Consider the following 25812-nt stretch of genomic DNA (forward strand, 5'->3'; position numbering starts at 1 on the left):
AGCTTGTAAAATAAAACATGTTGGTTTGTGAACTGCTGTCGGTGCTCCTGTACTGTATTTCTGGAAACATGATTTTACAGGAATACAAGAACACGTGTAATGTGTTTCATTAAGCTTCTCTCTTCCCTGGAGATGCAGAGGTTGAAATGACATCTGAATTCCTGACAGAATTCCTCATTTGAGTGACTTTTTAGGCGATAAGTTAGTGGGTACCCCATTTCAGTAGAGTTTAAAGTCCCTTTCCCAAAATATAGTCTGCTTGCTAGTATGCACTCGGGTTATTTTGCGAGTTAGGCAGCCAGTGAGTGATGTAGGAAGGGAAGGTGTTTATTCAAAATTGTTTTAGTCTTACAGATTGCCCCCTTTTCCTGTGAGGAGCCAGTCAACAGATATTTTAGACTTTCCAGGTCTCTTGTCACAACTGTGCAACTGTTCAATGCCGTGGTTGTTACTAAATCAGCCATAGGCAGTATGTGGCTATGACACTGAATTTTTAATTTCATATAATTTGTATATTTCATGAACTATGCCCCTCTCACCTCCCAATTTAAAAATGGTAAATACCATTCTTAGTTTGCAGGCCATAGCAGAACAATAGGTGGTATGCCAGATTTGGCCCATGGGTTGGTTTGCCAATTTCCATTGTAGAGTAAGAGAAACTCCAAGTCAGTCTCCCCATTTTACAGAAGGCAAGTTGAGGTCTCTGTGAAGAGTATGGGGGTGTGCCGAGGTTCCCACAGCCAGATCCTGAATCTAGACCGGCTTTCCTTGCATTGCATGCCACTGCCCTCTCCTGTTAGCAGTGATAATAGCATTTGGTTGAAGGAGAAGTGGGATATTTATTGAAAATGCCCCCACAGAGAGGCTGTAATTGAGATAAGACTCTGCTTTATCCAAAATTGTGTTTAAAACAAGAGAGAGAGAGACTGCCATAGGATTGAAAAACCTTACTAGTTTCAGCAGTGAAAATTTTGTAACCAGCCACATAAAACAACACATTGGAATAAATCATTAAATAAAATTTTTACGAGAGTTTAGAAACCCTCCTTTTGTTTGGGCCATTGAGAAGCTCAGAATCATGAGTCTGTAATCCGCAGGGCTGGATTTAGCTTTCTGAGAAGCACTTTGCCCAGCCAGAAGCCTTGCATTCCTGGTGTCTTGGAATCCTGTCGTCTTGAGGGTCAGAGTGTTTTATATTCTCAGTAATTTGTCTGCTTCCCCCCTTCTCTAGACCTCCTGGGCAGAATTGATGCCTTTGCCAATATTTGCTTGCGGGATCCTGATTTAAGTCATTAATATGTACAAGGGTAAGAGTCCTGGGGCCTGGCTTCCATCAGCCTCTGAGTTAACAGTGGTCCTTCGGTCTTGCAGGTCCATATGGGTTACTTTAGGAAGATGGGAAACGGTTTTCAGATACTCTTTTTTTTCCCTGGGAAATCAGTACGTATTTTTTGTAAAACAATTGTTCATTACAAAAACTGAAGTCACAGGTAAATCCCACCTCCCACAATCAGCCCTTTGATAAGTTTTCCTGGACTTTTCCTATGTTGGTTTATACATCATATTATCAAGTTGAAATCTTGATACTTCCAGGGATCAGCTAGATTTGGAAATGATCAGGGTTTGGAAGTGATGGGGACTGGGATGAACTAAAGCAGAAATCCTCTCCTCCCTGGGACCAGTTCTACACCCACTTGTGCTTGTGTCGCACTTCCCAAAGCAGTACTTTTCTGGAACATGTGCGCTGAGCTGGAGAGGTGTGCCTTTTCTCAAGGGCACTGGGATCTTTTCTTCTTGCTGGTTCTAGCCAAGTGGGAATGTGAGCTCAGTGTTGCCAGATTTCTGGTTGTTCAAGAAATGTCTCAAGTATTTTTGTGAATGCAAACTACCCTAACTTCTGCACGTTGGCTCAAATTTAAAAACATTTTTTATTGACTGCACCATGTTCATCTGTGAACTTCTTGGTCACTTGTTTGGTATAGCTTGTTGAGGGTTTTCTTTTTTAACTTAACCTGTGTTCTGAATACTTTTCTACGTTAGTATATAACCATTCAGAGCAGCATTTTCTGTCCTGTCCCAGCCCATCCAGTGATTCTGTGCGATGTAGCTCATTTGTGCGTGCCACCAGGAGTTGTGCAAGATGAAGCCAGCCCTTTTAACACAGAGGTTGCTTCCAAGGCTTTGTAAGTAGAGGAACTTCAGCACGAAGCATTACGTCCTCCACTGCCACCCCACCCAGATTTTTTCTAATTTTTTCTAATTTAATTCTAATGTAGTTCATGTTTCATGCAGTCAGAAGGGCACTCAGGACAGGCTGGGATCTTGTAAATGTAGATAATAAATGATGTGTTTTAGCTCACACTCATGAATTGCACATCAAAGCACAAAATCTGATTAAATTATTTGTGACTTCAGAGGCAATTAGTTCTTCCTTTGGGCAAGATTTATGGCTTTATAAAAGGATTGGCATCCGTTTCAAAGCTTAATTGAAACGAGCATTTCCAAATGTCGTTTTGCTTTTGAAAACGTCTAGGCAAGAGTGATTTAAAACAGGGTTTCTCAGTCTCAGCACTGCTGGCATCTTGGGCTGGATGATTCTGTCGTAGGGGAGTGTCCTGTGCACTAGAGGCCTAGACCCATTAGATGCCAGTAGCACACCTCTGCCCACAATGATCACAGCCCCAAACACCTCCAGGCATTGTCACATGTCCCTTCGAGGGGCAGGGCATGGTTTCCCCCCTAGTCCCCATTGAGAACCATTGATTTAATGTACCATGCTTCTGAGTTTCAGCACTGATAACAGAATTCTCGTTGCTTATTGGAAGCTCTTCAATATTTATGTTTAACTTTTCATTGTTTTTCTCCCTGGATATAAAATATTCCTTTCAGATTTTATTAATATAGAATAAATAGAACATAATTCTACCCTAAGAGGTGACAACTGCTAAGAATTGGGTGTTCCTTCAGATTTTTTAATGAATATGATCACATTGATGATGACAATGATAATAATTGTGTGTGTAATGGAAGGGGATCATACTCAACTTTTTGCTTTTTTCAACTTAGCGATGTTTCTTTGACATCTTTCTATGTGAGTACGCATAGCTCTACCTGTCAGTAGTAGGCAGATGGTACATAAATATGACCAGTGATGGGGACATATGAATGACTGAATTTTGAGAAACTTTCTTGGGGAAGAAACCAGATTTTATGAAGTAATACAAATGCAAATATTTTCCACAGATATATTGATTTGTTTTCTTCATGTGAATTACATATATATATATTCCTTGCTAGGTTTCTGATTCCCAGTGCTGTGGACATTTCGGCCAGTTTAGTATTTTACATGTTTGATGGACATGAATAAAAGTCTTCAACAACATATCTATTAAACATCCTAGAGTCATACAGTTACAGAATTCCTCTCCCTTTGTTTTTTTTTTTTATATTAACAAATACATTTTTACACCTGTTTTAAAGCCCCCCCCCCAACAAAACCACAGTAAAAGCATTTTTAAAAGGGCAAAATGGCCCATAATCTAAATGCCTCTAGTTGACTTTTTTTTTTTAATGGAGGTTCTGGGGATTGAACCCAGGACCTTGTGAATGCGAAGCATGTGCTCTTACCACTGAGCTATACCCTCCCCCTGACTTTTTTTTTAAATGATGGGAGTGTTGTGTGCACATTTATAATTAAAACAACGAAACAAAACCCAGCAATATTAGAGCAGTATAGAAAGGCATAAAATAAAAGTGAAAGGTTTTTTTATACCCACATTCTGAGCTCTAGTTTTTCTCCAAAGTTTACCATGATTATGGAATGTGCTGCTAGAAAAAAAAAGTATACATTCATTCAAAGATGTGTGTACGCTTTAAAAAAACATTTACACGCTTGATTCTACCTTTCTCTTTTTTCCCCACACATATTTTTGTCCGCCTGGAGATGTGCATCATTCTTTGTAAGGGTTGTACGGCATTTATAGCATTCATTTAGCCAGTCTCTAACTTAGAGGCATTTATAAGCCATCTTCCATTCCTTTACTGTTATAAATACTGCTGCAGTGGACCCTCTCATGCATATACCATATTGGAGACATTTCTACCTGTATATCTGTGGGGTGAATTCGTAGCAGTGGAAATTTGGGGTCCATGTGTTGTATACACTTTAATTTTGGGTAGTATCAAATATCCCCTAATTGCTCTCCTAAATAAGGTTTTGGATGCCTGTTAGTGTTCCTCTTTCCTCACCTGTCCTGAACACTAGGTGTTACTTTTTGAAACAAGTGTACCACGCAGGTGGAAAGGATGTAGGATGGAGGTACATCCACATACCTCCGTGCCCCCTGTTGAGCTCAGGATTCTCTCTAGACACTCTCCTTGACCGTCTGTATTCTTCTGTGAGCTGCTTATTCGTGTTTCTTCTTTGGATGCTTAATCACTCAGCACACCTTGTTTTCAGTAGCTGCAAAATATTGAGGAGATGGTTTAAATTGGCATCTTTGTGTGGAAGAGATCTGATTTTGGTTGTCATTATCCTTTCTTTATTGCTAATCGTGACCACAATAACGAGAAGAGAAATGGAGACCTCATTCTTCAATTAACTGTCTCATGTGTTTGCTCGTGTTCCTGTAAATGCCTCAGGTGCCTGATAGCATCCTAGGTGCCTGGCGGCGTCCGAGGCTGGCAAGGAGCCTGCTCTCCCGGAGCTGGTGTTCTCGTGGCCAAAGGGAGACAGTAAACGAAGGACACTTGAGCCACCTTAGTGGGGCCAGCAGGGGAGGGCTCCCAGGAGGTGGTGTTTGAGCTGGAACGAAACCTTGAGGATTGCCAGCCAGTATGATCTGGGTGGGAGTTTGGTGAGGGTGATCTTTCCTCGGAAATCCCAAGTGTAAAGGCTTGATGTGGGAGCAGGCTTGATCTTGGAGGAACAGCATGAGAAGCCATGTGGCTGGAGATTCCGGAATGAGGCCAGGGAAGGTCGGATGTGCTTTTGGAGTTTATTCAGGGGTAGGGGTGAGGTGGTGGGGAGGGTGCCCTGGGTGGTTTTAGATGGAGGAGTGATGTAGCCTCTCTCCTGGTTTAAGGCACCGCCCTGGCTGCCGTGTGCAGGTGCCCGGGGAGAGGGGTGCTGTGGCAGGCGGTAGGGGGACCCGTGGGAAGCTCTTACAGGGGCTCTGTGGGAAGTGATGGGCAAGGACAGTGTTTCCCAACCTTTCTTTTCATTATTACCCACTAAGGAGCCCTTCTAGACACTTTCTTCCTGGTTCCCATGAATATTGTTTTAAATGGGGGTGAGATTCACATAACAGAAAATTAATCATTTTAAACAGTTCAGTGGTATTTAGTACATTCATAATATTGTGCAACCACTACTATTATCTAGTTCCAAAACATTTCCATCACCCCAGAACAAAACCCTGTACCCGTTAAGTGGCCAGTTCCCATCCCTGCCCCTCGAGCCTCCACCCCTGCACTTTACCACTCGCCCCTGGCAACCACAGATCTAATTCTCTTTGTACGGATGTGCCCTTCTGGATATTTCATTTAGTGAAATCCCACAAAACGTGACCGTTGTGTCTGGCTCCTTCCACCTAGTGTGACATTCTTAAGGTCACCCGCACTGCAGCACGCGTCACAGAACCTTGTCTTTTTCCCGTGGCTTGTCTGTCTGTTGATGGACATTTGGGTTGCTTCCACCTCTGGGCTTTCGTGAATAGTGCTGCTTTGAGGATTTGTTTTGAATGCAGGTTTTTCACTTCTTTCGGGTCTACATTCCAGGCGTGGACGCTCACGAAACTTAAAAGTATGGTATGTCTTTCTACGTACTCCTCATGTATCTGTGCTTTATATATATAAAAAAGTAAGATCTCCATTTGGAGATGGAGATGAGTGGGGAGAGGGGGTATGTTTTGGAAGTGGTGTGCAGAGGCCTTGCTGAAGGGTTGGGTAAGTCGAGGCAGGAGAGCAGAGGAGGAATTGAGCCTGTGTAGATGTGCTTGACCTTGAACAATGGGTGTGAGTGGTTGTACATTTCCTAATGGGTCAAGGCAGGTATAGGTGTTCCATAAATTGGGGAGGTGCGATAGGTGGCACCCAGGGGTGAGCATGGGCCGTTGCTTTCTCAGAGGAGAGTTCTGCAGTGTGGGACCTGGGGTTGCTAGGTGACCCCGAGATGCTGTCCTGCTCCCAGCGACATGAAGCACTGTGGTACCAGATGCCTGTGAGGGTGACCCCTGCCCTTTGGTAACTGGGTGGGAAGTGAACTAGAGACAGACCCATCTCCATGGGAAGCCGACATTCGTCTCAGTGGTAGGGTGTGTGCTTAGTGTGCATGAGGTCCTGGGTTCAAGCCCCAGTACCAACATTAAAATAAACAAACAGATAAATAAAGAAACCCGAACAAAACAAAATAATAAAAAAATTAAAAAAATTTGTTTTAGGAAGGGAAGGAAAGTGATGTAAGAAGAGACAAATCCATTTAAAAAAAATAAATCACTCCTGGCTGAGAACCACTGGTTTGGATGATTGAAACCAAAAACTTAGAGGTTAGTGGGGAAATAGAAAATTATACTATATTAATAACAAATGATGACATAGTATTTGATAGCTGTCAGGCACTGCTTAGATAATTGATTAATTTATTTGATCCTTACAACTTGAGGAGTTAGGTAGTTTTGCCAATCCTTTTGCATTATATACCAGTATCTTCTTATAGCTACCAGGAAAGGAGATTCAGAGACACCAGGTCACTTGCCCAAGGTCACCCAGCACGTTGGCCACAGAGCTGGGACTTGAACCTCACGTCTTGTTCCCCATCCATGCTGGAACCCACTTCTCTCTCCGTCTAGAGTCTTTCCCACTCTATCACGTTAACACTAGTATTGGCGGGTCCTGACCCTGGAGCTGAGGCTGGCTCACATACATTGACTCGTCAAGCTGGTGTACAGTTTAACCCTCTGAATCTTTACTCTGAGGATCCCCATTTAGCAGGTGAAGAAACTGAGGCAAGAGCCCCCAGAGCGTCCAAGCACTTGTGGAGTCCTGACTCCCAACCCCGTCGCTGTCAACAGCTCTCTCAGTGTTTCCTGTGCATCTGAGGGGAGCTGGCCATCTGATTGCCTCTCGCATGGTTATACTGTTGGGACCATCCCAATAATATGGAACCCTTTGTGCAAAGCAGCAGGGTCTGAAGGATGGCTGGAGGCTCCAGTTGGCCCATCTGAACTCTTACTTTGTTAAGTGGTTTGGTTTCTGTCCTCCTTTCCCCAACCCGGTGGACGCAGCTCAGGGGAGCAGTAAGCAGGGAGTTTTAAGGTATTTTTAAAAGACTTGGACATAGGTGCTACTCTCTGTCCTCCTGTAAAAGTTTGAAACCCAGTAAGGAGGGTTTACCACTTTACCAACGGCCCCTCATACCATCTGGTGCGGAGATTGACTTCATTCAGCATCACAGGACCTTTGAAATGGGAAGCCTGGATCTCCCAGGGGGTCAAGTTGGCCCCCGGCAGGTGCAGCGGCTGTGTGAGCCGGCTCCTGTGTCTCCCACAAACCGATGACATGTCATTTGTAAGCCTGGCTCTCGTCTGTGCATCTGGACCGTGGTGAGGGCTGGTTTAATCACTATTTATTTTGAGATTTACACCCGTGAATGGGCCAAACCAATTTCAGTGGCAGCTTAGCTGATTTGTCTTAGAGCTTTGTGTTTTACAGAATGACTGGACAGGCCTTCTTCCTTCGTGGCTTTTAACAGTTTAACGTTGGGTTAGAGCCCTTTGCTTGAAATAAATGGCCAGCCCTCCTCACTCCAGCCGCCTCTGTTGATGCTCTGGGGGCCTTGTTGAAATCAAACACGATTTCTCCACTCTTCCCCCGCCCCACAACTACAAGCTTTGTATGTTTATTTGTAAATCTGTCTTTTAACAAGTAACATACTTTTCCAGCTTCACCAGCCTCCACCAAGACGGGACAAGCAGGGAGTTTATCCGGCAGCCCGAAACCTTTCTCTCCTCAAGCGTCCACACCAATCACGACGAAAACAGACAAGACAGCCACCACGGGAAGCATCCTGAATCTTAACCTGGGTCAGTTGGAATTTTGGAAATCCTCTTACTACTGTAGCAGCTGTGACTATTTCTGCAAGCTGTGATGTCCTCTTTTGTGTGTGGTTCTTGAATTCTTTCCTCTGCAAAATATTGAAAAGGTACAGTGGCTGGAGATGAAGAAAGAGCAGTACAAGGAACTAGCAAGGGATTTCCCAGGGCTTGTGGACATGCAAGCTGTTTTATCGTGAAACACCTTAGGCCAGTGTTTACAACCTTGCTTGCCCTTGACAATGAGAACCCAGTTCTTATATGTGTGGATATATGTATTTTAAGTTATATGTATGTATACACACACGTGACACTTTTTTTTATGAATCAGTATTTAACTTTCCGTGGTATAGTATGTTCTGATATATTTGTTTCCTTAATTCTTCTCATTTTTAAAAAAATGCTGGTCTTCATCCATAATGTAGTAGTTTTTTTTTTTTTTAACCTATTGGGTTTCAGTTGGTTGTTTTAGAAACATTACCTTAGGCTAAAGTCTTTAACAAAAATTGGCACCAGAAATGCTAAACACCCAATGATGAAGTTCTTAACTCATTCCATCATGAGCCCTGATTTTTATTAAGCATCTATTATGTACTGTGTATTGTTTTAGGCCTACAGCAGAGAGTGGTGAGTGAGGTCTGTGCTTTCTTACAGAGCTTGGTTCTAGAGAGGGAGAAATGATAATCAAAGGTGGAAAAACAAGACAGGTCATGCTGTCATGGAAGGTAAAAGGTGTTAATAAGATGAGGAGGCAGCCGGGCAGGTTGGCGCTGCAGAGGCAAGAGGCGGTGGTTAGGGGAGCCCTCCCTCGCAGAAGGTGATCCCTGGACATAGATTTGCATGACAAGAAAAACCAGCTATGCCAGCATCAGAAGGAAGAACATTCTAGAAGGAACAAGACATTTACAGGCTGGAGGGTCAGGATGAGCTTGGTGTGTTGTAAGAATGGCACAGAGGCCCAGGTGGTGTGTTTGAAGGGGTGAAGGGGAGAAGGGAGATGAGGACGGAGAACACAGGAACCTCGGGGACCCTCTGTGGGGCCGTCTGAACAGAGAAGGGTGTGAGCCGACTGGGCCCTTTGGAAGGACCTCTCCGGGTGCTGTGTTGGAAATAGCCTGTGTCAGCCATTCTTAATCAGGGGCAGTCCCCCCACCTCCACCCCTGACACTTGGCGATGTCTAGAGGTATTTGGTTGTCACAACTGGGTTGGGGGGGGCGTTGCTTCTAGCGCCTAGAATAGCCCCCCATCCCCCAACAAAGATTTACAGGGTTGTGCCTGTGCTGACAGATTTAGTTATGGCAGGAGACATGGGAGCCAAGAGTTCAGTTTTAGATTTTGTAAGTTTGAGACGCTGACTGGATTCCTAGGAAGAGAGGTCAGGAGGGCAGTTGGAGGCCTGAGTCAGGCCAGGCCAGGGCAGGAGGTGTAATTCTGGGAATTCTGATTTTATACATGGCGTTGGGTTAGAGCAACAGTTCTCACAGCTGTGTGGGTGGGTGGGTACGGGGGAGGGGGGTGCTGCTGGCATTTATTTAGAGGTTGCGGACCAGGGATGCTGCCTAACTTTCTGTAGCTTACAGGACAGCCCCCATAACAGAGAGTTATCTAGCCACGTACCAGCCGTGCTGAGGTCGAGAGACCCTGGTCCAGAGCATAAAGAAAGAGTGAGGGGCCCGGGACACTTGAGCATGTTGGCATCGGGAAGAGACGTAAGCAGAGGAGGCTGGGACCTGGGGAAAGTGACACTAGGGGACGGGGAGTGTGTTTGGTGGCCTCCAGTGTACCAGGTTTTAGGAAGGGAGGGGTGGCCATCTGTGTGGAGTGATGCTCTGGCCTGAATTCACAGCCTCTTGTGGTCAGTTCACCTTGTCCTGCAGTGCCATTTTTAGATGGAGAAACTGAGGGCTGGAGAGGAGGCTCCAGGGGCCCAGGATTGCAGAGCCAGAAGTGGCAGGGCTGGAGCGAGCCTATGTCTCCATGGAGGCCAGTGCCTCGTTCACCCTGGTCACCTGTTAGTGCCGCCCGGACGTGATGAGCCAGTCCAGGCGGTGGCTTTCGGGGCTCCAGCTCAGGTTGGTGAGTAGGAATTCCTCGCTTAAACAAACGGGAACCCATCTGCAGCCCTCCCCTCACCCGCACTCATTGTTCTCAGCAGTGTGGTCTGTTTTCTCACACCCTCCTCCCACCTCCGTGCCCCAGAAAAGAAAGCTGTATGGGGGTGTTCTCACGGTCATGCTTCTTCTCTGCCAGCCATGAGTGGTGACAATAGCTCTGTCCCTAAGCCTGGCTGTCTTTGGGCATCCGTGTGATGTTCTGGGCCTTTCTGTTTGACTCGACCCACGCTGGGGGAGTAGAAGCTTTCTTTCCTGCTGTGTTTCAGCGGTGGGCACTATGGAGTCCGGAGTCCCAGGTTCTCCTGTGCAGAAGCTCCCTGCTGGCTCTTCCTGTTCCTGGGACACATGCCTCATTTTGTCAGAGGGAACGGAAGCATTGGGAGTGTAGGCATTTTATGGGTTGGAATTTCAGTTACCCAGTGGGTAGAGGATCAGATAGGGACCAGTGAAGGGTGCCATGGCTGGGTTGAAAAATCAGAAAGTGGAGGGAAATGCTGACTAATTCTCATGGGACTTGACGGTGTCTGGTGTCCGTGTAACTACTTTGAGCAGACAGAAGTGAGACAGAGTGCCAGGGATGATAATGACAGTATTATATCTAATGAAACAATATTTTAAAAAAATAACTGGAAAAGGCAGAAGTATAGGGCTGGAAAACAGATCAGTGATTGCTGGGGGTGGGGAGGGTCTGACTGTCCATCACAAGGGGATTCTTTGGCTGATGGAATTATCCTGTGTCCTATTTGTGCTGGTGGTTACACGCACCTATGCTGGTGTTAAAACTCATAGCACTGTGTTCTCCAAAAAGTGAATTTTACTCTCTTTAAGTGAAAACCATTAGAAAAATGATCACCCCATGGCAGAGAAGTGGAAACGGAGGCAAAGAGAAGCAGTTACCTGCCCAGGATCACAGGTGGTTTGTGGTCGAGTTTTGGCCTTTAGACTCGTGCCTGTCTGCTCTGTCGCTCGGGCTGTTAACCGAGACACATGAACTGAAACGCTGCGGGACAGGGCGCGTGTTTTGACTTTTCACGGGCCCCCGTGCCTCTTTGTGCTGTTGGGTTAGGCCACTCGGTGTGCAGGGGTCGGGGGATCAGGTGACCATGCAGAATGGGTTATTACACGAAGGACAAACTGCTTTTCTAAAGGAAGTAGCTCCCACCAGTGGATTTTGTGTTGTCAGACTCTGAATTTTCCAGATAAACAGAGATTCAGATTTTTTTTACGTGAACTCTTCTAGTTTTTAAAAGCTGACCAGTTTCATTAAAACAAACAAAAACTCTTTTTGGGCCAAATAAATATAACCAAGTATACAAAACCCAGACCATGGGTTGCCAGCTGGATATTTCATTCTGCTGCCTGATGGAGGGTTGGCCTTGCTTGCTAACACGCAGGGCCCTCATTTGCTGTGTTGGGCCCCTTCTGTCTGCTCTGAAGTAAGGAACTGAGCCCAGTAGATGGTCCGGCCTCCTTCTGTGCCTTTCTGGCGACTGTGAAATAAGTTCTGAATAAGAATGAGTTTGTGGCTTGGGGAGAGAGGAGGACAGCGTGATCCTCTCCTTCCTCTGCACTCCTGTTTGCTTTCTCTGAGAATCCTGTCTTCTCTTACCTCGCACATGAGGTTTGCTTTGGGTTCAACAGAACCAGCAGTTCAGCCGTCCTGTTAGTGACAAAAATGAGCCTTGATGCTCCGTCAGAGGTGCCGACAGAGCAGAGAGTTGTCAGACCTGAGGCCTTTCTGCTTGTTTATTTCTCTGTTGCTGATCCCAGGCCTCTTTTCTCTGCATAAAGTGAGACTTTGGAAGCCAGGCGTTCTTTGAGAGCTGGGGCCCCAGGTTTCCCAGATGTTGTCTTGATTTTTTTTTTTTTCCCAATAGTGAATGAGATGGGGAAGAGCTCTGCTTGACTTGGGTTGATAAGAGCATGGTCTGTTGTCTGGAGGATTTTGTTCTCTTGAAGGAGACGTTGTTTGGTGGCTCCGGGAAGACCATCCACTATAGTCTGCCTACAGCTTTTGAATAAAGGAGATTTTTTTCTTTAAACTGAAAAAGAAGTGTTTATATATATTTCAAAACGTTTTGTTTTGACGGCCGTCCCTCTCACTGCTTGGGTGGAGCCTTAGGTCGTGGGGTTTCAGTAAACATCATATATCCAACCGGACTGGTCTTCACTCAGGGCACCGTGGGCATGGGCTGGCTCTCCGTTAGTGCCTTCTGATTTCTGCAGAGTCAAACAACTGAAGAAAAAAAGAAAATGTTTTGTTTTTATAAGTAGTGAACGCACATGGTGAGAGACGTTTCAAAGTACAGAAAGACTTTTAACGAAAAGCCAGTCTACCTGACTTCTTTGATCACCTGTCTCTAACCCCACCATCCCCCCAAAAAGGTGACCACTGTTGAGTTTTTTTGGTCCATCCCTCTCTCCGTGTTGGCTCTTTTTAGTCTCCTTGGAGAGCTCTTCTAGATAACAGCCTGGGTAATTTTGTCCCCATTTGGCAATGTCTGGATTCCTTTTTATTGTCCCCTCGGGATGTGGGTGCATCTAGCTGGTGGAGACCAGGAATGCTGCTAAACGTTGTACAGCACACAGGACAGCTCCCAGCCGCCTTCCCCGGCCCCCGCGGCAGAGACTTACCCAGCCCCAGATGTCAACGCTGAGAATCCCTAAGAACACGCGTATCTGTGTCTGTGTTCTATTTCCTTCTCCTTCTCCCCAGTGCCGGTGTCCTCCACTCACTGTTTTCCTTTTCCCTAACCAGGCGGGCTTTCCCTGTCACCGCCCAGAGAGCTGGGCTGCCACGTTACTTTAGCAGCCGTGTTTGATTCCATTCGAAGAACAGCGACTTTCTTATCCAGACACCTTATTTATCCAGTCTCAGTAGTTTTTTGTTGGTGCTGTTGGGAGCAGCTGCAGTGAAGACCCTTTGGCCCACGTGGGAGCGAATCCACAGGGTACCTTCCTAGAAGTGGAACCAAGGGTCAGAGGCCACGTGTGGTTGACGTTTCGGGAGCTGCTGCCACGTTGCCCTCTCAGGGCTGGTTCTGATTTGTGTTCTCTCCAGCACTGGGAAATTGAGTCTCTTCCCTTGGGTGTGGGTATTTTTTTTATCTCTGGTTTCCATTTATAGCCTCAGCTGTCTTCATATCAGCTGAAAAGTTCAACATGTTGGCAGGAAGGGTGGATTCTGCAGATTTCTCTCGATACAGAAGGGCAGGGGTGGAGGGAGTCCTGATAAGCTCCTCGGAGCTACATGACAGAGAAGCTTTTCTTTCCTCCCTTCAGAGGAGGGTCGAGTCCACAGGCAGCTGAAAGTTTGAGAAAGATAACAACATTTGGCTAAACTTTTGGAGTCCACTCCCAGGGACCTGATCCTAGTCCCCTCCCTGGCTTTTGGTGGTTTCTTGTTAGAATCAACATTAAGGTGGCTCATTGTCCCAGTAAACTGTATTTTGTGAAATGAGGTGCTTTACCTTCTTTACGTTCCTCTTGATTATGAATATTCAGTCTCTAGGCTCAAGTTAAGATACTGCATTTACCGTTGACACACAGGTATGTCCACACACAGGTATGTGCGCGCGCACACACACACGCTTGCACACGATTATTCTGGTGATGTGTAGATCTATTGGTGTGACCCCCAAGGTTTAGATACACAAGGGTTAAACCAAATCATGAGTTTCTTTGCTCATAGAGAAGGTTGCTCAATATAGGGGCTTGCAACCTTACCTATCCCTAGGAATCACCTGGAAAACTTTAAAAGCCTGATCTCCAGGCCTTCCCCCAAGCCGGTGAGTTCAGCATCAGGATTTTATTTTGGATACTCTCTGGGCCATTTTGATATGCAGCCAAGATTAGCAGTCACTGGACTAGTACAGGGGCTGGCAAAATTTGTGGCCTACAGACTAAGCCTGGCCCCCCTCTTGTTTTTGTAAATAAAGTTTTATTGGCACACTCATTTAACACACCATTTTCTGGCTGCTTTTGCAGCCTGTATACCTGCAGAGCCTAATTTACCATCTGAAAAAGTTTGCTGACCCCTGGTATAGTCGGCTGTGTTTTTTGGTGTAGTTTGCTATGTAGAATATATTAACTACGTAGAAATGTTATCGAGGACATGGTGTCCTCATATCACTTGGGCAGCATTGTCCCCCCACCCCCCACTACCCTGGAAAGTATTTTTGTGAGATTCTTCATTTCCAGCTTTATGCTTGAAAAGGCTGTCTTTCCCCCTCTGGAATGCGGGATGCTTCCTCATTTCTGAGAGCAGGAGTGATGAGGCGGGCCTCATTTTGCTGTCAGATTCACAACTCAGCTTTTGAAGTCCTTACATTCCTGCTTGTACTGCTGTTTCATCAGATTTTCCTTGTTTCCTATGCGCCCCTGTCCTCCTCCTCCTTTTTTGTCTGTCTTATCCTTGCTTCACTCTCTGGATTCTCTGTGTAAGGTGCTTCTCCAGGGGAACCAAAGGACTGTTCTCCCCACTCCGTAGTCGGGGTGGATCCTCTCTGCAAGCATCTTCAGTTGCAGTCCTCATAGGCTCTTTGAAGAGCCCCCAATCAGCACATGCCCAGACCCGGGTGTTTTTCAGAGCCTCTGATGACAAGGATGCCGTCCTGTTTGCTCTGAACACTCACTTTTGGAATTTCCTTGGCAGCCAACCTTATGATGATAAATGAAGTTGGAGTGATTTGTGGCTCCAGTTGCCTATGAGTAGGTTGAGAGGGGCTTTTGGGAGACCGCGTCTGGTCCCCTTTAAGGAATGAATCTCTGGTGTGTGGCGTGAGGGCATGTCCCCTTCCCGGGTTCGGGGGTCATGCCGAGTGGGGATAATGCAGGCTTTGGATGACCCTTGCGGTCCAGCTTTTAGTCTGTATCTTGGCCTCTCTTAACAGGATGAGGATGGATGGCGGTGTTGGATGGTTGGGTAGCAGGGAGATGGAGGGATCTCACAGCTGGTGGAGTCACGTCTTTGTCCTTGATAGAGCCCACATCCTTTACTACCTGCTTTGTGGGTTTGCCCAGGGCAGGGCAGACGCCCGCATTCTCTGCTTACAGTCAGTTGACAGGGATGCCAGAGCAAAAGACAGTGCTTCCCACCTGCGAAGTCTCTTGCTCTCTGGGCCTTTGAAGTCACCACCGTTTTGTCCCCTTTTTTATGTTTTGGGGGTACTAGAGGAGGCAGCAGGGGAGGTGGGGAAGGAATTCAAGAAATACAAGCTCACGGACCCTTTGGATTCTGGGCCAGTTTGATTGTACAAAGAACCTGCAGAAGTGCAGGGCGGGACCTCGGGGCCTGAGTCATCAGTCAGAGGCCTTTGCCCGGGGTTGGGGTGAGGAGCTGGGTGAGGAGGTTCATGGCCAGGGCTAATCTGTTCCCCTTTCCTCAGATAGATGAGCCAAAGGGAGGTACAGCAGACTTGCTGGAAGTCTGCCTGTCTTTCCTGTTTTCCCTGTTATTCTTTTTTCTTTTCATTTCTTGTCTTCTCTTTTCTTGGTATTGGGGATTGAACCCAGGACCTCGTGTGTGCTAAAGTCCCTTTCTTTGTAATTTGAACTCCACACTAGGTGGACTAAGAATGGAGAATGAAGTCCCCATGGTAAGTGGGGAGCTGGGCCCCTCCCTCATCCGTGTGTTCTCTGGGGGCTCAGCGCCTCGCTCAGATACGAGCCCTCTCTGATCTGGGCCTGGAATGCACAGTGCACTCTGGCCAGACTCAGTGTCACTTTCTCTGCTGCCGTTGAGGTTGAACTTTTTGCTGTAACCTTTGGCTTTGGGGATCCCTAATGATGCTGCGTTTCCCAGACTGCCAGCTGTCCGGCTGGGATTGTGCGTTTTCAATGCTGAAAGCAACCCAGGCGATTGTTCAGAAGCCTGGGTAGACCTGCCAGGTGTTTTCTCAGGCTGTTACCTCCAAGTCAGTCATGCCTTTGAGCAGACGACTTGACTGGGACAAACGACAAAAACGTTTTGGGTTTTTTCCCTCCCGTGTTCAAAAGTGTGTTTCCAAGGAGGAAGCTGAGTGATGGGCATCTTTCGTACTTCCCTCTGGTGCCTGGCCTTACGAGGGTATGATGGGTCTCTTCCAGATCGAAGCAAGGCTGAGATGGACTTGAAGGAGCTGAGTGAATCCGTCCAGCAGCAATCTGCCCCTGTTCCTCTCATCTCTCCCAAGCGGCAGATTCGAAGCAGATTCCAGCTAAATCTCGACAAGACGATAGAGAGTTGCAAAGCACAATTAGGTACGTCTCTTGGTTTTCTTACATCACCGTCCTCCTCCTCCTCCTCATCATCATTATTTTCAGGGATACCACCGGATGAAATTAAAGTCCGATCCTGGCTGCTTTTACCAGCTGGTTGAGCCTTGAATTGTTGGTTCAACTAAAATAGATTTCCACCCATGGCAAAATGTTTTAGATTGACTAGGTTAATTATTTGGAAGGGCTTTTGAATTCCACAGAGTGCATTCTTTGGTTGCGGCAGCCTGCAGACTCGAGGTGCGGGTTGTAAGAAAGTTTGATAACAGAGCCTCCTGAGTTTGCCTTTGTGCTCCCTCTTGGCACACGTCACTGTCTCAGCGTCAGGACAAGTGTAGCTCACAAGTGTCCAACACAAGCCCTTCCCCAGGCTGGGCTGCTCCTCGCTTGGCACACCCATCCTGCTTCTGTGGTTGTTGCCTCCCTTCCTCTTCCCCATGCTGCCTGCCTTCACACTGCCTGCCTCAATCCTGTCCCTAAGGCTGAGCTCAGGCGTCACCTCCTCCAGGAAGTCTCCTCTGACTACCCTCCCCATCTGCCCGCCTCCTTTGGTACTTTATGGCTTGGAAGCCCCAGTGGTCCCTTTGTATGGGAGTAGCCATCCCCATCTAGACTGGAAGCTCCTTGAGGGCAAGGAGGTTGTCTTGTAAAGATGTGCTTTCTCCAGGGTATGTGGGCTTGTACACATAGTAATGCTTGGGAATTTTTGTTGAAGAGGTAGATAAAGCCAGGAAGGCATTTATAGAGAAGTAGGGGATGGCTGGGTCTCAGGAGAGAAAGCCACTCCAAGGCAAGGTTTACACGTCAGTGGGCGCACTAGACCTTTGGATGAGAGAGAACTGTGGTTGGGAGTCATCCAGGCTGTCAGAGGAGAGCATTCCTTGCTGGGTTGCCTGTTTGGTTAGGACGTGGAATGGCATGGATGAAGTTTTGCAGGTCATTTAAATTCCTCTCTTGTGTCCTTCCATGCAGCTGGTCTAACTCCTTGGTTTATCTTGTTGTTAGTAAGAATTTTAGTATTTCCATTTACTGAGGGCTTCCTGTGCTCCCCTGCGCTGGGCTTAGATTGTCCTGGGAGGTTGATGTGATAATCAGTCCCATTTTACAGATGAAGAAATTGAGGCTCAGAGAGGTAGTTCACTCATTCAGCATCACACAGCTAACAGAAGCAGAGGAGCAGGATTAGAATTCATACCCTTTGGGCTCCAGTCCCCAAGCTTTTCCTGTCAGATGTGTGCTCATGCTTCTCTTTCTGCTGCCCGACCATCAGTTACTGGTAGCACCAGCCCTAGGACCCAGAAATTAAACTACATCTGGGTTTTTGTATTTTGATTTCTTTCATTTTTGATTGCACCCTGGAGGAGGCGGATATAACTCGCCCATGATTCTGATGGTGTCCAGTTGGCTGGACTGTTCACGGCTCCCATTCTTTCACGAGTTTCCCTTCCTTGTGTCTTGGGTTGCAACAGTGACCCCACTCAGGAAAACCATGCCTCTGGAATGAAGACAATACAGAATTGATTGGGATTTCCTCTTTTCAAAATTTTAGGATATAGAGTTATTTATCTACGCCGGGTGACACTCATTACTGGTAGCAGGAAATATAAATGGGTTAAAGGGAACTATTGTTAGAAATATGCTTTTTGCCCATTTTTGTCTGTGGGTGTGTGAAACTCCCCCTGTTGTATCTTTTTTACTTTTGATAGAGACATGGAAATGTTTGCTTGTCCCCTTGACTCTGTTAAAAGTAGAAGAACCATGCAAACCCATTGGCAGTTGATTCTCTGCTTCAGTGCCAGGAGCAAGACCGGGGCTGGGTCCCTGGGTCACCCAGGCATGGTGCCCCCCTCCCCCCAAAGGGACCAGTGTCTTCTCAGCCGCAGGCACCTGCTCCCTTGCAGGCCCGTGACCCAGGGAGGCCACTTCTCCTGCTCTTTTAGCAGGAGCCTGCCATCTTGATTTCTGCGTGAAATTTCCTGATTTGTGAATTGGGTAGTGAGTTCTCAGTTAAAAAAAAAAACAAATAACAAAATACCCTGTGGGTCAAACTACTGCCTCCTGAAAAAAAACATGTCTGCTGGCCAGATGTTGCTTGTGGGCTCTTGTTTGCAGCCTCTGCTTTAAGTCTTTGGCGTATGTCTTTGAGCCCTTGGACACAAAAGGGAGAGGACTTGAATACTCCAGAAATTTGTGGAAAGAGCGCTAGTGGTGAGCCAGGAGCCCAGGGTTCTGGCCTCGCCTCTCTATCTTGGTTTCCTTTGTGCCCTAGGACAAGAAATTGCTCTAGGCCTCTGTTTTCTAACCTGTAAAATGGGTTCATTTTAATAGCCCGTGTCTGGCATTCCCTTCCATCCCTACCATTCTCTGGGTCCCAGTGCTGCAAAGGTTGAGTTCGAAATTCATGTTGTTTGGTCTCATTGTCATCTTTGAATGTTAGTAACTGAAACCCTCTCCAGACAAGTTCCATTTATCAGCTGTAGTCAGCTGCAGCTGGCCTGCACTGCTAATAACCCCACCAGGCCAGTGTGATGCGATTTGAAATGTTTTTTTTTAAATTCCAGCATTGGGTGTGGAAAATGTTTGCGTTTTTTTTGGTCCTGCTCTTTATTTTGTGACTGTGCCACATGCTGGGTTTTCTTTTTGAATTTAGGCATAAATGAAATCTCTGAAGATGTCTATACGGCTGTAGAGCGCAGCGATTCGGAGGATTCTGAGAAGTCAGATAGTAGTGATAGTGAGTATATGAGTGATGACGAACAGAAGTCCAAGAATGAGCCGGAAGATGCCGAAGACAAAGAGGGCGCTCAGATGGACAAAGAGCCATCTACTGTCAAAAAAAAGCCCAAATTGGCAAACCCAGTGGAGACGAAAGAGGAGCTGAAAGTCAGCACGTCGCCCACCAGCGAGAAAGCAGACCCAGGCTCAGTCAAGGAAAAGACAAGCCCCCAGCCCGAGAAGGACTTTGCAGAAAAAGCAAAACCGTCGCCCCACCCCACAAAGGATAAGCTGAAGGGAAAAGATGAGACGGATTCCCCAACAGTGCACTTGGGCCTGGACTCTGATTCAGAGAGCGAACTTGTCATAGATTTAGGAGAAGACCATTCTGGGCGGGAGGGTCGGAAAAATAAGAAGGAACCCAAAGAACCATCTCCCAAGCAGGATGGTAAGTGACTGTACCAGTTTCCGGTTTCTTGATTGGGTTTCAGAATGCTGCCTTGCAGTCTGTAGTGTTGAAAGGCTGTGTGACCCTCTAACTTGATGAAGCGTGGCACAGCACAGATTTGATTGGCTCAAGGTCACCTAGCTGACCCAGGACCAGGACTTAAACTGGGCTGCCCACCTTTTACCTGCTCGATACCCAGTGTGGCTGATTTTGAGCACAGAAGCATAAACCTCTTAGAAAGTAGTCTTTTCCTTCTAGCAGTCAAGTCATTTTTAGCCTAAGCAACTTCTTTGCCAATATGCTCACTCGGTTCCCTAAAGTGTTTGTCAACATTTAGACATTTGATGAGGCTGAAATTGTTAGAAGTGTTCAGTTTGAAGATCTTTATGAGTTTAGCCTCCATCCCCTCCCCTCATGCTGCCCGGGCATCTCTAAGTGCATTTTCTTGCTAGAATGTAAGACCGTTTGTGTAGGTGGTACCAGAATGCTGAGTTCCTGGGGCACTAGAAAGCGAAGGGGCGTTGTCAGGTGCCTGCCTGAATTGCTGTTCCACCTTATTTGTGTTCAACTGACATGGGCCCAGGGTTTCTCATCCTTGGTACTGTTGATGTCCTGTGCAGGATAATTCTTCATCCTGTGCACCCCTGGATGCCGGTAGCACCTGCCCATTGGTGGCCATCAAAAATGTCCAGACGTGGCCAGATATCCCCGGGATGGGGGGCAAAATCTCCCCCAGTTGAGAACCACTGCCTGAGTCTCCTTTCCCGCCATTACCGACTGAACCCGCAGTGGCTGCCCTCAAGCCTGCCGCAGCCCAGGCATGTTAGCATGCCCTCCAGAAGGAATGGGGGGATGATTTGAAGGATGTCCCACCCGTTGACAAAGCAGTCAGCACATTTTTCAGCTGGTTTGGCAAGTGGGTGGTGAGGGGATTCCAGCATGCCTGAGAAAGATAATGAAGAATTAATTGAGAGCCCAGGAGGAACATTGCCTAAGGACAAATTAGAGGTTGTAGCCATAAAACCTCATGTACCATGTGAGTTACTTGAAGGGCTAGCGAGGTTTAATTTTTGACTATGCCTAACTTCTGACAGGAGCTAACTTCTTGATTCAGTATCCCCTGGGGATTTCTAAGTCTGACTGCTTAACGCAAGAGGAGGATGGGCTTTGAGAATCTTTTCTCTTTGTTGCTATCAACCTGAGCTGTTACTGAACCTCAGTTCTTGCAGCTCATCAAAAGAGGATGAAATGAGAGGTGGGGTAGAGCTCAGTGGTAGAGTGCGTGCTTAGCATGCACAAGGTCCTGGGTTCAATCCCCGGTACCTCCATTAATACACACACACACTAAATAGATAAATAAGCAAACCTACCTCCCTTCCCCAACAAAAGCTTTAAAAAAGAAAAGAGGATGAAATGTCTCAATGGTACAGTGGAGGAAGAGAGAGAAGAATGAGTAGGACATGGAGGGTGGACCACCCCACCATCCCTTAGAATTATGGATGGCATCTGAAAAATCTGATTCTGTTGTGAATTGGGGGTTTGAGGGACCATCTCAGATGTTGCAGAGAACATTAGGAGTAGCGTTTATTCCATGAGATTTGTGGGAATGTTTGGTGCAGATGGCAGTGTTCCTATGAATGATACATTTATACTGTTCCTTTCTTTCTGGACTAGTTTTTTTTCCCCTTTCCAGAAAGGATTTGGGACAGATTGCTAAAAATCAAAATGGAAAGAAAAGAAATCAGTGTAAAAGTTAAAGGCAGACTAGTGAGATATACGGGGAAAGTTTGTATACAGAAACACGTAGTGTTCCAGCCTTCAGGGTTAGCAAAGTTGGCCTTCTCCCATTTTGGCAGTAAGCTTCCTAGCAGTCAGTGCAAAAAAAGGAAACCCATATGAGCCCCTTAAAAGATCTCCTTTTTCCCAAAAAATTAAAAGCAATGCAGTTGGTTAAATGAAGCTGAGCTCTGTCTTGCACTGATACTTGAAGGAAATTTCTCCAGGAGCCTCTAAGTGTGTAGTGGACTATTCAGCTGAAGATGGTTCTGAAACAGTTCAGTTAGAGCAGCTTCCCAGGGGTCCTGCCTGGTCTTAAATCTAGAGCCCATGATGGTGGTTTGGGTCTTAAAGAATTGGCTTCTTGTCAGACTCTGCAGTTGAGCATCTTTTCAACGATGTACTTTGACTTACGAGTTTATAAGTGGAGGACGTTTTGGAGAGTGCTGTGGTGACCTCCAGCTTACCTTCAGCTAGGAAGGCAGCTTATGTGCAGAATATGAATCTTCAGATAGCAAAACAGCTTTTCTAGCTAGTGATCTCAGAACAGAGGCAAGGGGAGCTTGCTTAAGGACCTTTATTATGCTTACCCTGTAACATCAGTCATTTCCATCGTTTTCCTAAAAAGTCCTCCTTTTAGGTACAAGACAGCAACCAAATTCTGGAATAAATAGATTAGTTGATGGCACTGCTTTTGTAGTGTTGACTTTTAAGAAATTCACCCTTCTTTAGGCTATAGGTGATCATATACCCCGAATTTCTACGACAAATGGAATTTTCCATGGCATTCTTTTCCCCCTCTCTATAAACCATCAGAATCCTCTAGAAATCAGAATGTTTTAGTGTCTAAATGGAAACCCTCTCCCTGTTCCCCCAGAGATTGCTTTGAGCCGGGAGTCTTTGCAGATTGCACACTCCTATTGTTTTATTTGGAGAAGAGCACCAGCTGTGCCTCCTGCAGAGCAGTGACTCATCGCAAAGCCAGCTGTTTGCTTGTGCAAGTTAAGAGCGGGGAAAAGATCTTTTTGTGGTTGCCTTTTGCCCGAAGAGGGAGTAGGCTAACTACTCAACAAGAACAGTATAGTTTTTGGTTATATGGCAGAAAAGGAGGCATGAAAGGTGCTTTCGCAGGTGAGAAGCCCTGCTCAGGGGGAGTGCCCGGTTGTGGGGTTTTTAGAAGGGCCGGGTTCAAAGCCACCTCTGCCCCTGGAAGGGGCAGGGTCTGTATCCAATACCTGGCAGGTCATCCTAGGGAAGGATGGGGGGCTCCTCACTGCAGATAGAGCTCTTCTTCCAGCCCCACCCTGTGTTCTTGCCCATGAACTTGGTGGACTCTTCTGCAGAGAAGCAGGAGGACCATCCAGAGGTGATAATCACTAAGAAAGTGCCCTGCCCTGCCCCTAAGTCAGAAAAGTCAGCCTGTCTTTTCCTCTCACTCTCCTTGATTTCCTCAAACCCACAGTTTACTGAGCAATTCTCCCTGGAATAATCAAGCTCACTTCTTTTCCAGGTGATAGAAATCTACAAAGGCAGGCGTAATCCTTACTAAGAAGAGGTTGATGTCAAGGCACATTGTCTAAGATCGGGGGTTGCTGACTTGCACCAGTGTTTTGTGTGTGAGCCCCAGGGAATCCCCTCTGGGGGGGCAGGGTCACCTGTCCAGTGGCTGGGGCCTCTGCAGTGGTAACTGACCCCCCTTTTACAGACAAGCACTCACGTGGTCACCCCCTTCCTTCTATGCTGCTCAGTGCTTCCGGCTCTAACCTGCCTTCCGGCGTCTCCCTCTCACTGCCTGCCCTCACTTACCAAGATGCCGCCTACTCCTGAACGTGTCTTGGCTAAAGCTGTTCCCCTCCAAATTCTCCCTGCTGCCTGTTGAAATCCTACCCTCCATCTCCATAGCCGATCTCCTCCCAGAAGACAGACTGCCAAAGGCAGCTTTTTTCAAACTCAAGACACTCATATTCACTATTTTTTGCCATTCCTAAGTCCTGTTTGTATAATCATTGACTTAATATTTTTATTTGAAGCAACGTCACATAAAAAAAAAATTAAACTCATTTGAGACCTAAACTTGACCATCACACAGTAGATAAAACAGTATTGTGTGCTGTAAGGTGAAAGATGCAACAGGAATAAATACAATCAAGACCAAACCAAGACTCCTAAATTCTAGATAAATACCATTGTGCCTGGAAAGGATCTGGCTTCAGGGTGGAATTCCCTTTAGTGTGAGGTTGGCAGCACCACACTGAGACTGTTCTGGAAGGAATAAGAAGGCAAAAGAGGGGTACTTCCCCTTCCGGGTGACTCAGTGTTATTCGGTACTTTGGCCATCGGGAAGCCGTCTGCTTCTCTGGGGTACGTGTACTTTAGTTCCCTCGCCAAAGGGTTTCTCCTAAACTCTGGATTGACTTTGGCTGGGTCTTTTCTCCAAGTGCTTCCCCAACTCTGACTTTATAAAACAAGGCATAGCAGTGATTCTGTTCATCCACTGTCTCATCTCCTCATTGGTGGGCAACTTGAGGGCAGGGGTCAGGTTTGCCTCAGTCCCCCAGAGGCCTTTCCATGTATCTCAGATGTGGGCAGGTGCTCGTTACATAAGGAGGCTGATGTTTTAAGGTGAAACATGCTGCACAGTGGCTTAAACGTATAAGGTGTGACCGTGCTTGTTCACTGGGGAGTCCCGGGCCTGCTGGCCTTGGAGGGTCACCCAGAACTTGCTGGTGTAGAGACCCTGCAGGAGAACCTGAGTCAAATCCACTTTTTGTCTGTCTTTTTCACGCATCGGGCTTCAGTTGTAGGTAAAGCTCCACCATCCACTACGGCGGGCAGCCAGTCTCCCCCGGAAACGCCAGTCCTCACCCGCTCTTCCTCCCAAACTCCCACGGCTGGTGTCACGGCCACCACCAGCACCACGTCCACGGTCACGGCCCCGGCCGCCGCCGCCACGGGAAGCCCGGTGAAAAAGCAGAGGCCGCTCTTACCGAAGGAGACTGCCCCGGCCGTGCAGCGGGTCGTGTGGAACTCATCAAGTAAGTTTCAAACGTCCTCCCAAAAGTGGCACATGCAGAAGATGCAGCGTCAGCAGCAGCAGCAAAGCCAGCAGCAGCAAAGCCAGCAGCAGCAGCCTCAGTCTTCCCAGGGGACGAGATATCAGACCAGACAGGCTGTGAAAGGTACCGCGCCTCCCCTTCTGCTCTCGTGGCGCCCGGCCCCTTTTTTTGCCACACGGACAGGAGAAAAACAACCGTTTTCTTTTTTCAGTTCCCCTTGGTTTCCTGGCCCCTGTATCCTGGAGGCCTTCTGCATTCCATTTGGCATTATTTTTAAAAAATTGTTTTGCAACTTGCTTTTTTACTTTTCTTTTTTCTTTTTTCCTTTTTTTTTTCATTTTCTAAACAATACATGCATATGTCCTCCTTAGAAAGGGATGAAGTAGACACAAAAATCTCTGTCTTGATTGACTTTCCATTTCATTCTCCACCCTTTCTCAGCGGCCACTGTTAACTGTAAGAACTTTTTTTATGCATGTATGCATATATATTTATGTATATATATGACTTCATAAAATATTAATTTTTTTCTTTTTTATTTTTTAAGATGTAAAAATGGTACCATACTTGCTTTTTTTTTTTCCCACCCATCAGCATGTTTTGGAGGTCCGTCCATATCAGTACATATAGCTCTACTTTATTTTTTTGGACTGCTGCATAGTATTCCACAGTTGATTTAAAGTATTCCCCAACTGATGGACATTTAGGTTGCTTCCAGGTTTTTCCTGTTGTAAGCAGTGCTGCAATGAATACCTTTGTGTAAGATTCCTTGTGCACATCCATGAACCTCTGGGCATTATTTTGGAAAGGGTACAGTGTGAGAAGTTGGCGGCAAAGGCTGCCTTCATGACTAGGGATTAGCCACACGTACAAGAAGAGCCAGCATCAAGAACCGGTTTCTGAAGGTGTGGAATCACAGCTCCCAGCGGGAGGCTCCACCTGGAGTTGACGTAAAGCCGAACAAAGTGCTGATCGATGGGTACCAGTTTGCCCAGCTATTGTGAGCACTGATGTAGATCTTGTGGAACCACAGGGATTACCCGCATTCAGATCCTTGAAGGCTGGGCCCCTTGATTGAAACTGTCAGGTACTGAGGGCAGCCTTGTGAGTGGGACTCTCAAGAGCAGCAGCGGGATATGAGGATGAGGAGTAGCCAGATCTTGAACCAGCCCTCCCCCCCGAAGCCCTTCAAAGACGGCGGGAGGCGGGTGGAGTGGGGCAGACTGAAGGCTGGATTGGATAAGCAGAGCTGGACTTCAGCTGGACTGATCTTGCTTTTTAAAGAGTTGTGCAGGCAGAACTAGAGTCTAGGACATTTCAGATTGGGTTGACAAGTTCCAGACCCTAAAGCCTAATG

General features: G+C 46.7%; 1 protein-coding gene and 1 non-coding gene across 21 annotated transcripts in view; both read left to right on the forward strand.

Annotated features, from left to right (window-relative positions):
• ZMYND8 (zinc finger MYND-type containing 8) overlaps positions 1–25812 on the forward strand; it is a 107751-nt gene that overhangs the window by 63171 nt on the left and 18768 nt on the right. For 11 of the 20 annotated variants that reach the window (XM_031433666.2, XM_031433675.2, XM_031433680.2 and 8 more), the window contains 4 exons: positions 7941–8081; positions 16293–16445; positions 19111–19623; positions 24198–24578. In XM_031433666.2, coding sequence (XP_031289526.1) covers positions 7941–8081; positions 16293–16445; positions 19111–19623; positions 24198–24578 — 1188 coding nt within the window. The remainder of the gene's footprint in view (positions 1–7940; positions 8082–16292; positions 16446–19110; positions 19624–24197; positions 24579–25812) is intronic. The other 9 variants (XM_031433678.2, XM_031433684.2, XM_031433683.2 and 6 more) reach the window with 1 other exon arrangement.
• On the forward strand, positions 12290–12443 carry LOC116147559 (small nucleolar RNA SNORA79). The gene has a single exon (XR_004131118.2). It is a non-coding gene; the product is annotated as a small nucleolar RNA SNORA79 (small nucleolar RNA).

The sequence above is a fragment of the Camelus dromedarius genome, chromosome 18 (assembly GCF_036321535.1).
Source record: "Camelus dromedarius isolate mCamDro1 chromosome 18, mCamDro1.pat, whole genome shotgun sequence".
NCBI classification, from domain to species: Eukaryota; Metazoa; Chordata; class Mammalia; order Artiodactyla; family Camelidae; genus Camelus; species Camelus dromedarius.